Source organism: Lytechinus variegatus, chromosome 16 (genome assembly GCF_018143015.1).
Source record: "Lytechinus variegatus isolate NC3 chromosome 16, Lvar_3.0, whole genome shotgun sequence".
NCBI lineage: Eukaryota > Metazoa > Echinodermata > Echinoidea > Temnopleuroida > Toxopneustidae > Lytechinus > Lytechinus variegatus.
Genome location: NC_054755.1, coordinates 25,232,358 through 25,248,155, shown reverse-complemented (window position 1 = coordinate 25,248,155; position 15,798 = coordinate 25,232,358). Strand labels below are relative to the sequence as shown.

Here is a 15,798-nt window from a genome sequence, read left to right as displayed (position 1 = left end):
GCCCTTCATTCGAGGCTAGATAAAGGATGGTAATAATATTTTCAACTCATTATACAAAGAAAATGCTTGAAAGCTTAAGCATTGTACAAAACATTGTTCAAGATGAGCCACATTGATAAACAATCAAGCATTTTCGCGATTTTTATTTGTTGATTCTTGCTCAGCATTAAAGGCTGGTTAAAGATGTTGCTTCACGGTCACTCAGTATTCTGCCCCTATCCCGCTCTTTCCTGTTTTCTCTTAATATTTTTCGCCTTTCTCAGATTCTCTTGCGAGTCTATATATTTCTCAATTTCTCCGACTTTCTATCACTTTCACCAGAAGTTTCGATCTTCGGCTTTGTCTAATGATCTCCGGTTTCTTCAAATGCTCTTTCGCACTCTTCTCTCACAGTAGCTCCCTGTTACCCCTTCTCTAGCTTGCACTCTATACCACTATTGTACAGATGGGGGGGGGGGGGGGTTGCTCACCATACTATCTAAAGATCCACGATTAAAAAATAGAAAGGAGAAAGGGAAGTTAAGGGGGGAAAGGTCAGATATGATTTTTTTCTGAATATCATTTTTAAAATGTATCACAAAATTAGATTTGGAAAAGGTCAACGAAAATTCCTCGCTTATTTGGTACTTTTAAGATTAAATCACACTTCATCGCTATTTTTTTTGTAGGCTTATTACGCCTGGCTGCTTATTCATGGATTTTCTCCTTGTGAACCCAATAGTTGAACATGTACAATGTAGATTCCTCATAATTATATTATCCAAAAGGAGCAACGTCTCCTCTAATTAAATTTGGCATTTAAAGACTTAAAGACTTTAAAAATACATCTTCAGAAATCACAGAAGAAATGGCGTTTTTTTAATAGATTATTTAGATTTATTCATTTCCGCTCAACAAAATAATATAATCGAAGTAACAGTCCAAGACATGTTCAAAATATTACTTCTTGTTCCATGACAAAACAAATATTGAAGATTATTTATCTGAACGGAAGGACTTGTCGTTTTGTGGGGGGGTTAAAAAATAATGCTATATGAATTTATCTCTTTTAGGGGATTCCATTACCATGGTAACCATTCTCTCTGTATCGAAGCTCGGGTGTAACAGCAATAAGTCACATGATCATCATGATCATGACGTCAAATGAGCACACAACGTTGTTGCTGGCACGGCAGCTAATTCTTAACACTAGTGACGTGATCAAAATTAAAATCAGTAATTAAGAAATGAATATCAATAAAGCCTTAACATAATATTGTGTCCTCTTCTTGTTTTATTTCACATAACCTATTGAATGCATAAACAATATTGATTTAAAAAGTGTATATACAAACGAATAGAATAATCAACAACCCTGACATGGCCATACGCTGTGGGGGGTTGCCCTTCCCCCCACCGAAATTTTGAAAACTTCCTTTTTTTATTGAAAATGTTCACATAATTCACAAAAAGTGTGCACGAAAGTCTTTCAATTTCACTTCGTTTTTTTTTCTAATTTCTTCGAAGATTTTTAATCGTCCTGCCCAAAGGTCCTGCCCCCAAGGAACAATTTATGCGTACGGCCATAGGCGGCGGAAGTGGGGGGGACGTAACCCCCCTAAATTGGAGGAGGGGGGACGGTCCCCCCTAATTTTTTTGTTAATAACTTTTTTTTTTGCTTGTCAATTTTCTTTCCTACGTCCCCCCTAAATACATGTGGATCCCCCTGAAACGTTTGTGGTCCCCCCCTGAAATTTAGGTTGATGTTTTTTTTTTTGCTTGTCAAAAAATTTTGGTGATCCACTCCTAAAACTTAGGTGGATAACCTTTTTTTTTGGGGGGGGGGCCTGTCAAATTTTTTTACCTGTGCCCATCCCAAAATTTCAGGTGGACCTCCCCTAAATTGTTTGGCTTCCGCCGCCAATGCGTACGGCCTAGAACCTTATACCCTTAATGCACAAACTTCATGGAGCGGTGGATGTTCCCACTTTGGCTTAAGATAGAATAAATCAAACTGAGCTCATCTTTACATTTCCACATTTATTACCTTTGTTCCGTGCAGATTATTTTCAGAGGCGAATATTCTTTAAGACAACTGCCTACCCAAGGACTGACCAATAGATAAGAAGGCCCACAAATGCCCACTTTTCTTCCAAAAAAAAAAAAAACAATCGAACCTCATCTCTCCTTTCTTGACACCAGTGGAGGGGGGGTTCCTATATTTTGCAACTTTTTTTTACTCCAGGACAGTGTGGGGGGGGGGGGCTCCGGAATAGGGCGGTAGTAGGTCACATTATATAGAAAATACAACATTAAAATGTTTGTATTTTCCCCTAAATAACATTTGTTTAAATTTTGGGCTTGATAAAATTATCACGTGCATCATTTTTTTTTAATTCGAAGGAAAAATCATTGAGACAACTTTCCCCATTTTGAAGTATATTTTTCATGTTTTAGAGATTGGTTTGAAATTGGGATGATCCAGATGGCATCAGGGTGACTAATGGTTCAACAGGGGAGTTCACTCGACAGAAGTTTTAATTATGCTTGTATCAGGGACGGATCCAGGATTTTCTAAAGGGCTTTTTTTGTTCAGAAAATTTTAACTAAAAATTTCTATTACATAAAACATTCTTATAGCTCTCATAGGGGATCTGCCTCGGGCTTGTAAGCTTTGTAATTTCTGTTGAAAGGAATAATACCTCCACGAACAACACCAAAGTAATTACTGATTAAAAGCTTTATTGACGTGGCCCTGGTCTTCAGTGTTGGTATCCAACCCAACCACAATTGAAGAAGGATCAATAGCCTCTGACTTGTCTGATGGAACGTCATTACCGTTCTTCGCCGGCTCGGGAAATTTCTTTTCAATTGAAGACATCTCTTCACTCTCATTGTCCTTTTTAGCGAACCGTTCCTTGCAGAAAACATACCGGGTAAGGACGTAGATGATAAAGACAACGATACCCTCACAGAGGCTAAGAAGAGCAATGATGTACGGTACTCTGCCTATAAGATCTGCTTCAGGTCTTGGGTAGAAAAGCGACAGCATGGTGAACGCCAGAAGGCTGTTTTGAGAACCGGTTTCTAAAGAAACCGTCACGGCCTGCTTCCGCTTGATGCAGAGGATCTTGGATATGATCAAACCGGCGATGCAGCCGAAGAGAGGGAGCAATGCCGAGACTGCGTACTCCTCGATGCTTGCACTCTTGTAGAGGTGAACCTGAGCGGGGGTCCCGACACTGATTGCAACAATGATGCACATGGATGCGACTGGCTTGAGGCACTTCTCACAGTATTTCGTGAATTTGGATGAGAATCGAGCAATGATCATGCTCAGACCGACGGGAATGACCAGGTACAGGATTTGAAGGAAAAGATCAAAGTATGGTGTCTCGAGGTTCTCTTCTCCAGTAGTGAACGTACGAGCATAAAGCCAAAGATTGAAAGGCATCATGCCCATGGCTACGATGGTGGAACTGAGAGTCATGATAAGACTCAGGATGAAGTCACAGTCGAGGAGAAGACTGAAGATGTTGCTGAGCCACCCACCGGGACAGGATCCTACCATGATCAAACCTAAGGCTGCAGTATTGTCCAGACTGAAAGCCTTGGACAACCCGAAAGCCAGGGCCGGCATGACAAAGAACTGGCAGACCATAGCCAGGAGAAGAACCCAAGGCTTCTTCAAGATGCTCCAGATGTCACCCACCTTGATCTTGCTGCCCATCATGATGTAGGAGATGATTAGCCATATGAGAGTCAGATAGCTGAAGACGGGTGTCAGAATGGTCGGGATCGTTGACACCTTGACGACATAAGAACCTACCAATTCATCCTCTGCATCACCTGTGTAGTAGATCTGTAGCGTACTGATCCCAAAGAACAGTCCCTTGATGGATGTCGAGACATTGACTGGTGCATTTCCGAGAGATGCGATGCTGACGTTCGTAACCCCTTGGACGTCAAAGATCTCAGGATCTGCCCTTCGCAGTTGCAGAAACCCTGTTGTTATGGCTGGATCCATATCGGTGACGGTGATGGTCAAAGGCAACTTTTGTTCTTGGTAAATGGCAAGGAATTCATCTGAGCCGTACGAGAAGTTAAAATGAGATGTGGAGATGTCCTGGCCCTCACCGTAGGAAAACGTTGCGAACAGCAAGATGATGAAGATGTATTTTCTAGTCATGATGATACCTACAAGACAATAGATATGGAAGAGGAGAAAAATCAAGATCAAACCTTGCAATTAATTCATTCCCTTTGCAAATTATTTATCTTCTGACATAACTTCAGGGCCGTCACTAGATTTTCTGTTTCTGTTTGTGGTAACTCCCGTAGGAACTCGGCAGGACAGCATTTTGCTGGTAAACGCCAAGCTGGTATATAACCAATTACCTATGAAAAGTTTTACGTCTAGGTTTATCAGTCATAGTGGCTGACGTTATAGACGACAGATATCACTCTCGGGCCTTTTTTTTATCAAAGTGGAGACAATGGCAGAGTTGGGGTTCGAACTCACAACCTTGCGATTAGGAGTCCTAGATTTTCCGTCGACATACCGATTGATTTCCATGTAGTTAACCAGAATTTCAAGGGTTTAAACCCAGACTCAGTGAGAACTTAAATCACATCAGTGTCTTAACTATGTGGGGGGCATAGGGGCAAGTGCCCCTCCCCCAATCGGCTGCCCCCCCCAAAAAAAAAATTAATAAATAAAAACAGAGAAAGGAGAAAAAGAGGGAGAAAGTGAAATAAACGTATAAAAGTGGGAAGGAAAAATTATTGTTAATTATATTACATTATAATCATGTCATGTTATATTACATAAAAATAAAAACAATATAACTTTATGAAACGTAATTTGCTCAGGGCCAAAGTGTTCATTGTTCCTGATACTCGTCTGTTTAACAAGATATTATAATCCCGTTGTACTAAAACCTCCCGTTTTCAAGTCAATATACACCAAATACATTTCCTCACACTTGGAATTATTGTTTTATGTAGTGACATATCGTTGTAAGGTCTTAATCCCTTTCCTCCGTGCGTATACTTTCGCATTAGTGGATCAGTGAGATATGTCTGCTCTTCATGATTTCGTATAATCAGTCCTTAAAATATCCCCTTTTTCTGATCGGAATATCAAAAATTTCAGCTTGCGCTCGTATCATTTGGTTAGTGAAATATGCATGGTCTACGTGAATTCCTACAAACAATCCTTAGAATGCCCCTCTTCAGGTGCGAATTTTCTAATTTTTCAGCTCGCGCTTCGCGCTTGCAATTATTTGGTTAGTGAGATGCGCATATTAATCATGATTACAATTACTACAATTGCTTTATGTGTTTGGATGCATATAATTCTAACAAAATCAGCAAGCCATTGGCACTCGCATTAGATTACTAAGGTGAGATATGTATGCTCTTAATAGATTTCTAAAATATCTGTTTGGGGTTAGTATATACACAAATTTCAGCTCGCGCTTCGCACTCGCATTGTTTGTTTAGCGAGACAGGTACATATCATGATTACAAAAATTTGCTTATAATGTCACTTTTTAGGTCTGAATATCAAAATTTTTCAGCTCTCGCTTCGCGCTCGCATCATGTGTTCAGTGATATACGTATCTGTTAGATGACACTGTCCTCAAAATGTCTCTATTAGGTCAGCATACCTAGCAACTGAGCGCGCTTCGCGAGTAGGTGACTCAAAATTTTTGCCGGTGCCCCCCCCCCCACATGTCGTGACCCACGTTACGCTACTGTCATTGACGGAATGCTAATTTATCCTTTCCATCCATATGTACATGACTAAGATAACATATTATTAGCATGTAGGGATGGGGGTAAGATGGTAACAGATGTGTAACAAAGCTATACAGAACAAGAAAATGTTTAGCCAGGATGATAATATCCAAATCCTTTGAAAGCGCATACGTTATTCACAATGCGATATGACTGTCTATTATCATTATAATTAAGGGGGGGGGGGGTGAACACGTGTCCCCCCCCCCCCCTTCGTACGCTCCTGATCATGATTTTTAACGAATATACCTTGGACTTATTTGACTCGTTATACGCCAAAGCTATCGAATAATTGATTACTGACTTACTGACCCTATAGTTTTTACTCTCTCGCAAATTTTTCAAAATAGCACATCGTAACAACATAATTCAGACCCCTGGAAATATTTTCCCCAATTTACCTCTGAGCCAGGGAATACGACACATTTTTTTTTTCATATCAACCTTATGCCTAGGTGATTACAAATTATTGTGAGAACTTCATATTCCAGTTGTTGTTAGATTGTTCATACCCAATATTATATAACTTGACTTTGCTAAACAACGCCAGATTACATTCCAGCATCAAAATTATCAAACGAATGATATGCCAAATTATAGCTTGGTTTAGTTTGCTGAAACAAAATCATTCACGTCTTGAAAATTGCCTTACTTTATCGCCTGTACTCAAAATATAGTTTTTGAATTATATGGTGTCGAATACTGCTTGAAAAAAAAGTTTGAACAATTCATAAGATCAGGTAATCTAGTCAAATTTGAAATGTAAAACAAAATTAAAATGATTTCAAATCAGAATTATTAATGAGACTTACCTTATTAAGGTCACACTCTTGAGCTGTGACTAAAGTTGACTTAAGTTGTTGGCACCCAAGAGCAAAATGCAGTCACAAAAAAGTTTTTTTCTGTCTTTCAGGTGTCAAGTGTGCCATCAATTCCGACCACTGTTTCAACATTCCACCAAAGTTTGATGGAGCATTTTATTATCCTAGATATTTACCTAAATTAAGTTTCTCTTCAAAGAAAGATCTTTGCTTCCCGATAAAGAAGATTGTGTATTCCATCTTTATGATGGTAATTATTTGAGGAAGACGGAGAGATAACATCTCACAAGATTAATGGCTTGCAGTAGTTCTTCCTGACTTTGGTTGCTCCGAAACAGCCTATTTTTCAAGGATGCGGATTCAAAGATGAAGCTTCGAATCCAAGGGTGTCGCTAGGACGTCATATTAATGGGTGGGGTTTTAAAACCTCAGATTTTCAGATAAGCTTGCCGATGGCCAGACAAAACTGTCCTGCCTTTGCTATCCACCCATCCATATTAGACATTTACGATTTATTTAAAAATGGAACATTATTTGGGGGTTCGTTCAGAAAGCTTGAAGCGTTTTCCCTTGCTTATTAAGATTGTTGCATTGAGCATGAAAGTGTACACAATAACTAATTGAATAGTTTTAATATAAGAAAAAAAAACGTTTGACACGAAATAGTTCATTTTCCTAATTCACTGTTAGAAAATTTTTCCTTAAACTAAAAGAAGTTCCTGCAGCAGAGTCTCGAGATTGGTATTTGGTGTATGGAACCTTACAAATTTCCTTTAATAAAACCCCCTTTCCCCCTTTTTAAACAGACCTATTCTGTTAAATTGCACTAAATTTCCTATTTTATGTATTTATAGAATGATTCTGTTATTGCTTTCTTCAAAATCTTCTTCTTTCTGTAAAATAGATTTTTTAAAACAGTGTTGCTGACGTCACGAATAGTCAATTTTCTTCTCATTGTCCTATGATTTCTTTTTATTCTTCCTTGAATATGTGGTATTAGTATTGTTATAATATTTTATGGTTCAATTAAGTTGGTCCTTAATGTCAAATTGGTAAAAAATGAAATAATGTATGATTCGAACAATAAAAACAAGACATCACCGACTCTCTCATTTGCATGTAACTTAGTTGTAAATAGAAATGTTTTTTGAAAAATAAGCCACAATTTAAAATGTCATAACTTTCTTATTTTCCATCCGATTTTGATGAAACTTTTAGCATTATGCTTGTTTGATTTTTCTCCCTTGATTCAAATCAACAATTTTCTGGGGTGGGCTCGACCTTTATGTAATCGGATCCTTATCTTTATCATACAAGAAATTATCATTATAAAGTAGTAAAAACTGAAACTAAAAACCAAAATAAAACCTCTAAGGCTGACTTTAAATTAGTGATTATCATTGCTACTTTTAATTTTTTTGTCGACAAAAAATGTTTCGATTGTATTTACTTGGCTCATGTTTTGTTGAAAGTGAAATAAATGAAATGAAAAAAATGTCGACAGGTATATTCATCAGGAAATGTTATTTTTCAAACCAATACCCCAAATCACCGTCATTCCTCTCATATTTGATTCCACGAAGAATGTTTAGCAATTACTCGAACAACCCTTAATTTGAAATTTATGATATGTTTTGCTAACAACGGTTTGGTCAACGGGTTAAATGAGAGGTAATTAACACGGTTTTATGTCAATTGCTATTTGGTAAAGTCATAAAGGGCAAGGACCAATTACATTCTACCACATCTACACTGTTAGAAAAGAAAACAGAAAGATTTTACAGAAGAAAACTTAAAAACACAGATTTTACAGAAAGAAATAACCAAATCATTCTGTAAATTGTTATAACAGGAAAGATTTCCACAAATTTACAGAACAGTTCTGTTCTATAGGAGCCGCGGAAACGGGGGGGGGGGGGGGGGGGGGGCTGTGGAGGCTGAAGCTTTAAAAGGGGGCTCTAAAGGTTAACAGTCGGATGCAGAAAATTTTAGATGGGACAGGAGGGATATAAAGGAGTGTAGGTATGGCCTCAATGTATACATTTAAAAAGGCATGCACAGATATAAAGCTCCGACTCCATCCATTATGTTCATGCCCTCTGTACATGCTGTACGATACAGAATTAGCAGATAAATGATCTGACAAAAATGTAGGCCCAATAAATTTATGAATTTATTTATATATTTATTGAATATATTTCTTAATTGATTGACTAATTGAAAAATTCATTCATTCGTCTATTTTTTTTCATTTACTCATATATTCATTTATTCATTCATTCATTCATTCATCTATGATTTGATTCATCAAACGAATAGATTCCTTCGTTTATTCATTCATCCATCAGTTCATTTGTTCATTCATTCATTCATCCATCCATCGATTAATTGTTTTCATTCCTTCCTTCCTTCATTTATTTATTTATTAATTTATTTATTTGTTTATTTATTCATTCATTTATTTATTTATTTATTCATTTATTCATTTATTCATTTATTCATTTATTTATTTATTTATTTATTTACTTATTTATTTATTTATTTAATTCATTTATTCATTTATTTATCTATTCAATTATCTATTTATTCATTCATTTATTTATTTATTCATTCATCCCTTCATCAATTTCCTTCCTTCATTCCTTCATTCATTCCTTCCTTCATTCATTCGTTTGCCTGTTGAGTCCATTGTGGGAGCTTGACAGCGTGTAGTCTACATTTACAGGTCTCTCTTTTTAACCATTAACTCATTAAAAAAACATATGCACAAATCAAGCACGAAAAAATAGATCACCCGTTCTTATTAAGAAACTTATGTGTTTACCAAGAACAGGAAGAAATAGTTTCGATGTTGATACAATAGCATGATGACACAAAAAATGACTCGAATCCTTGTATTAAAATCAGGAAACAACTACGGAAATTTTTATTGAGCAAAGATATTCCGTTATGCCTTAAAATCAATATACTGCGAGTCGCACAGTGTTTGATTATCATTACAAACTTATATTTCGAACATTTTTCGAACACATGCAACCGCGGGTTAATGCCCCCTCATAGTTCCAGGGGGCGTTTCATCAACATTTTTTGTCCGACAAGTTGTCAGATCTGACAACTTTTCTGGATTTTGATTGGCTGAGAAGCACTGTTAATATGGTAACTGTCGGATAAAATGGGAGTTGTCGGATAAAACGTCTGACAAGTCCTATCATGAAACGCTCCCCAGGACAAAGAAAAAATGAAAATGACAAAAGAAAGAAAATGAAAGGTAAAACGGTTAGAGATTATAATATTATGATATCATATTATTACAATACAAAATGATTTTCATTTTACAAGGTATTTTTGTTGTGCGCGCCCACTTCGCTATCTAACAACTATTGCCCCATGCAGCATGATGTGCTCCCCTCAAATCAGTTGGACCCACTACGCCATCGGGAAAGACAACATGAAGTTGGTATCATAATTACAATTATGTTCATAAACTAAAAAAATATCATATTTCTATCGGTTTCGGTTGTGGCCCTTATCATGATTATACGAAAATGCTGCATTACTTGATGTTCTTGAGCTGCTGCAAATGGCAATATATACACATCGCATTTCTTTACCGGTTGTAAGTTATATCGTATATGGTATATAAACGAAAGCGTTGGATCTGTATATCTATACCAAATATTAAGACTTTGCAGTGATCCAGGTATTATATTTTTCAAAATTCTAAGTGAGGAATGATGTATCTATAAATCATTGGAAGCTCTGTGCATGGGACAGGAATATATCAATAAATGTGGAAATGTGATCTGATTGTTTGAGGAAATAGAAGTGAACTATTCTGATAAGAAGATATCGATGAGAGTTCTCCAGCTCAACATGGAGCTAACAGATCAATGCACCCCATTTATACCAGTAGATAATATTCCAAAGGACGATTTCAACATCAAACTCGAGGTTAAATCTTCATTTTTGGAATCACCAAATGTCCCAACATCTCTGGAAGAGGGTGTTGCCGAGGGTGTTGTTGAAAAGGACTTCGGTGTGCCGAAATCTTTCGAGGGTGTGGATGAAATGGACTTTAGTCTGCCGAAATCTGCCGAGTGTGTCGAAACCATGGAAACAGACATCTGTCTGTCGACACTTACCGAAGATTTGAATGGAATGGATTTCAATGCGGCGACATCTAGCGAGGTTGTGGAGAGAACGGACTTCTGTCTGCCGAAATCTGCCGAGAGTGTGGACGAAACAAACTCCAATCTGCCGGAATCTGCCGAGCGTGCGGACGAAACCGACTCAATTTCACCGAAATTTGCCGAGGGTGTGGGCGAAACGGAGTCCAGTCTGCCGAAAGCTGCCAAAGCGGTAGACGATACGGACTTCAACTCAACCGGGTTCGAGTGGGAGCCCGATGCGCGATGTCATTGTTGTTCGTGCCACCGTCGCTCAGATACGATGTCGCCCTTTGTAATGTTCAATAGGTCGTATTTCCAGACGATTGCGTGTTGTTGGGTTTTGGTTGCCTTAATCACCGTCGGCATCATTGTCGCTATCGTATTTGGATTACGGCATATCATTAGACTATTTATACATTTTTGATCAAGGATATGCCTGAACAGTCATGGGATTGAGACAAATTATTCATAAATGCATTAGTCACAAGCAAACAAGATGGGAGACACGAAACCGCTGGTATATGTCAGTTCACATTTTGCCATTTAATGTACCGTATCTTTGCACAATTGTCCATCCAAGTATCAGAGAATGCGTCGAAATATATACAGCTTTCAAAAAAAATGAGCAAACTTAATGAAGAACTGAAACGGGAATCCAGTGAAGGATCACATACCTTCTAAAACATATTTATGTTTTGCGAATGCCTCCCGGATGCATGACGTTCTTTTTTAAACCTTACTGAAACTCAACTTCTATGTATTAAAGTTTCGACAAAATGAAAAAAAAATCAATACGGTGCATTTCAAAGCGACTAATTCGATTGGCGCCCCGTCTTTCGGATGGTGACGTTAAAGGTCGGTCCAGACGTAAATAATCATATCTGATTGATACACGTCTGACAAAACTCAAACACACACACACCATTCCTGTACTAACATGTATGAAGTACAATTTTTTTAAAGTCTCCAAACATAACAAACTATTTTGTTTTTCTTTCATAATTTCTTTGTGATAACCATGATGCTAGTCTAAAAAGATATTGGGTAAAAGTGCTCCATGAGGGTAATTATGTGTCCAACAAACATTGGGCATTTCTTTTGGGCATTTTTATTTATCCTGTGTGATGGAAATTTTGCCCATTCTAAAGTAATTGCTGCTTATATTTTTAACCTGACTGGACAGTGTGGTTCCGGCATTGGGTAAAATACTGCCCCAAATTGGTTAGACACAATCATAATTACCCTCGTGCTGGTTAAAATTTTACCCAATATTTTTATAGTGTAGTCAACAAATCCAAATGAAAAAAATATAACAGCACTAGCGTAGAATATTTCGATCTGGTGACATACATTTTAAAAAGCCTTAGATTCTACGATACCTAACACTGAACTAAACCTGTTTTACAGCGTATAATATTTCAATGCGACATATATTATGAAAAATGAAGTGCCTAAAATGTTAATGATAGTTTAAAACCTGCAAAACCTAATATGAATGTATACATCGATCTAATCTGTTCTTCGTTTATATTACTGGCGTACAATATTCCAATATGATATACATTATAAAAAATGCAAACTGTCTAAAATGTTAATATTACTTTAAAACTAGCAACCCTAATATGAACTTAATACATTGAAGTAAACTGTTCCACGCCAATATTTGGCTACTATTATATGAACGACATAACACTAATATATTACAATAGAATGGAATGTATTTTAAGCATATTGCAAACCTTTAAAAACCAGTATACAAATAATGAATGTTCATGAATGAGTGTAGAGGTGCTGTGGCTCAGTGGATAAGTCTCCGGACTGTGAACCACAAGGTCCGGGGTTCAAATCCCATCACAGCAGTAGCGTCCTTTGGCAAGGCGTTTATCTACATTTGTCACTCTCGACCCAGGTGTAGTAAATGGGTACCCGGTAGGAAGGAATTCCTTGAATGCTTGATGCGCCCGATCAGGGTAGCCGTGCTAAAGCCGGGGTAATAGTATGCAGCGCTTAGAAACATTTGTATCATTTCATTTCATTTATTTTCCATTTCCAACAATCATTAACATTTACAATAGTTTTGTTACATACATCTTGATATTATAATTATAATCAATAAAACAAAGAAACTTATTATGTATAATAATCAAGATAACAGGTCGGAAACGGAGGAGGCTGCTAAAAAGCGAAGCTTGTAGGATGCAGCCTCCTATAACACACGTATGAAGAATATAAACAAAACACAAACCCAACATAGTAGACATTTGAACTTAAATCTATCTGAATGAATAATTTAAAAGAAATAAAAAGAAATAGAAAATGAGAGAAAAGCGCTATATAAGCGCTATATAAGAAATTGCATATTATTATTATTATCATTATAGTCTGGTCTGTTAGCGTAAAAAATGCCCTACTTGTGGACACGGTGGACAAAAGCATGATTTTTTCTCCAGACCTTTGTTTATGTATAAGAATTAAGAATGGGGTATGCTCCAAAAAATCTGGCTGCAGGAACAGTGAAAAAATGGGTGAAAATGTCAGAATTTATGAGTTCAGATTTGTCTGATATATAGACTAGCGCTAGTGCAAAACTCAATAGCAGTGCATTATTTTGCATTGGATTAGTTCTTGAATTCAGACCCTTTTTGAACAGATCTTCTGTTTGTCCTCGCATCTCAATGCACCAAATATCTGAATGAAGATGCTAACCAAGCCGAAGGGTGACGGTGGAGGGGGTTGAATGTTGGTGTGTATGTACATATTTTGGTCTTGGGATAAAGGTGTGCAAGACACATTTTTTGCATGTGTTGGAAGTTGTGTTGCCATGGTAACAGTGTATTATTGCAAAAATAAGGTAAAAATCTTGCAGTTAGAACCACTTCCTCTGTTCTTAACCGATTCTCATGAAATTTGGCACACACATTGGACTTGAGGTGAAGATGTCTAAGACACACTTTTGTGTGTCTTTCAGAAATCTTGTTGCCATGGTAACAACATATATGGTGAAAATTGGGGAAAAAAAACTTACAATTCAAACTGCTTCATCAGTTTTCAATCAATTCTCATGAAATTTGGCACACACATTGGTATTGAAGTAAAGATGTACAAAGCACTTTTTGTGTGTGTTTCCAAAATTGTGTTGCCATGGGAACAACATATTATATGGCAAAATTTAGGTAAAAAACTTGCAATTTGAACTACTTCATCAGTTTTTTTTTTTTTTTTTTTTTTGAACCAATTCTCATGAAATAATTATGGCTCACACATTGGGCTTTAGGTAAAGATGTGCAAGAACCTTTTGTCAGAGAGTGCATTGCCTTGGTAACCACATTTAGCCAGAAATATGGGGAAAACTCATTGTGGATCAGTCTACTTCTCAGTTTTCAGCCTGTGCTCATAAAAGTTGACACAAATATTCATTTTGGGTAAAGATTCATATTCAGTATTAAAAGGGAATCAAGCCTTGGTCATTATGTTGTGTGCATGGAAAAGGAGAAAAATAAGAATGGTGAAAGTTTTAAAGAAATCGGACAAGCAAAATAAAGTTATGGCTGCTTTAAAATTAAGATCCCTAAGGCTACTAGTATGTAGAATTCAAATTGGCAACTGGGTATTATGACAAGGGGTGAGGCCGCAAGCACAACTTTCCCATAAGACTAGTACTTAGTTATCAGGATTTTTGGTTTTCTCCTAAATCCCTATTCCATTGGGGCCGTAATATAAACCCGGTAGTATGTTTTATGTCCTCATGAAAGAAAGATATAATTTGAAGTAAAACTTTTGAAAAAAATAAATTTTAGCTAATTAATTATGTTCACAACTTTGTTATGGTTTGTCCGATATTGTTCAAACTTTGACCTATAAACTGTCTGATTTTTCATTTTCCTCTAAAACAAGTGTTTATTTGGGTTTGATTCCCCTTTATAACGTCATATAATAGCGCAGGGTATTAATCACCTTCAATAATATTTATAGGCTTTTGGGGGGGGGGGCAGAGAAGGTCCTTAAAAACTGACAACATAAAAATATAGAAGGTTAAAGACCATGACCTTGAGGAACTTAAACACTCTTAAAAAAAACCCTTACATTCTTTATTTGGGGGGGGCTTTAGAAAATTGCCACATAAAGAGTAAAAGAACATTATAACGACTAGGAACTTAACCCCCCACCCCCCCCCAAAAAAGGGGGAATCCTTTAACATTTCAGCATGTTAATTTAAAGCCTCAAACATTCTGCTTTGAAAAAAAATGTTTCCGGTGTCCAATTAATCAATGTTTTATTTGAAACATGAAGCAGGGGCTGTCACAGAAATATACTGAAAAAAATTAAATGAAAGAAAATGTAAGGCTAGAATCTATTGTGCACATAGGTATATTTTTCATATGGTATGTTACTGAGTCATGGATTTGCAAGTGAATTTCCAAAACAAGTGCAGAGATTTTTGTATATATTTATATTTCTATAATTAGTTCCATGATTAAAGGTACACTTTAAAATATGTCAAAAAAAATATACTTAGAGAGAGACAGGAAACAGAAGGAGATGGCATGGTGAAGCTCAAAATCAAGAGTGATGTGAAAGTTAAAAAGAAAGAGTAGGAACGGAATATGAATATGAATAAAAGACTGAGTAGGAGAATATAAATAAACAATGGTTAATTTGGTACTGTAAACAATTTTTTGTCAAATCAGAATGCATTAATCTTCAAATGAATGGTCTGAAGTGCAAAGGACTCTTCTTACCTTTGAAGGGGGGGGGGGCATTTTCTGCTAAAAAGTATATCAGCCCCCTATTTTTTCGGGGGGGGGGTTAAGTTCCTAGTCATAATCCTTTAACTGTATCGGAGGTCATTTTCTAAAGACCCCCCCACCCCCCAAAAAAAAGAGTAATGTCTAGCTTTAAAAATGCATTGACCCCTGAGGGACAAAGGGGTAGACTGGTTTGAGCATGGGGAAGTAGAACTAAAAGTGGTATGGGGAGGGGTGCACATCTTGGGGAGGTGGAACTAAGGTTTGGAAAATCAGCTGTTG

At 36.9% G+C, this 15,798-nt stretch overlaps 1 protein-coding gene across 1 annotated transcript; it reads right to left on the bottom strand.

Moving 5' to 3' along the window:
• Nucleotides 1–1,842: 1,842 nt before the first annotated feature.
• On the bottom strand, nt 1,843–6,695 carry LOC121429390 (sodium/bile acid cotransporter-like). Its single transcript, XM_041626367.1, has 2 exons — nt 6,594–6,695; nt 1,843–4,176 (listed from the first exon to the last, which is right to left on the bottom strand). Exon 2 carries the CDS (start codon nt 4,166–4,168, stop codon nt 2,705–2,707), a length of 1,464 nt encoding a protein of 487 aa, XP_041482301.1. The 5' UTR covers nt 4,169–4,176; nt 6,594–6,695; the 3' UTR covers nt 1,843–2,704.
• Between the last annotated feature and the right edge of the window lie 9,103 nt (nt 6,696–15,798).

What these genes read in the sequence shown, in the direction of transcription:
- LOC121429390 (XM_041626367.1), bottom strand. Translation starts at nt 4,168, where the DNA reads ATGACTAGAAAATACATCTTCATCATCTTGCTGTTCGCAACGTTTTCC.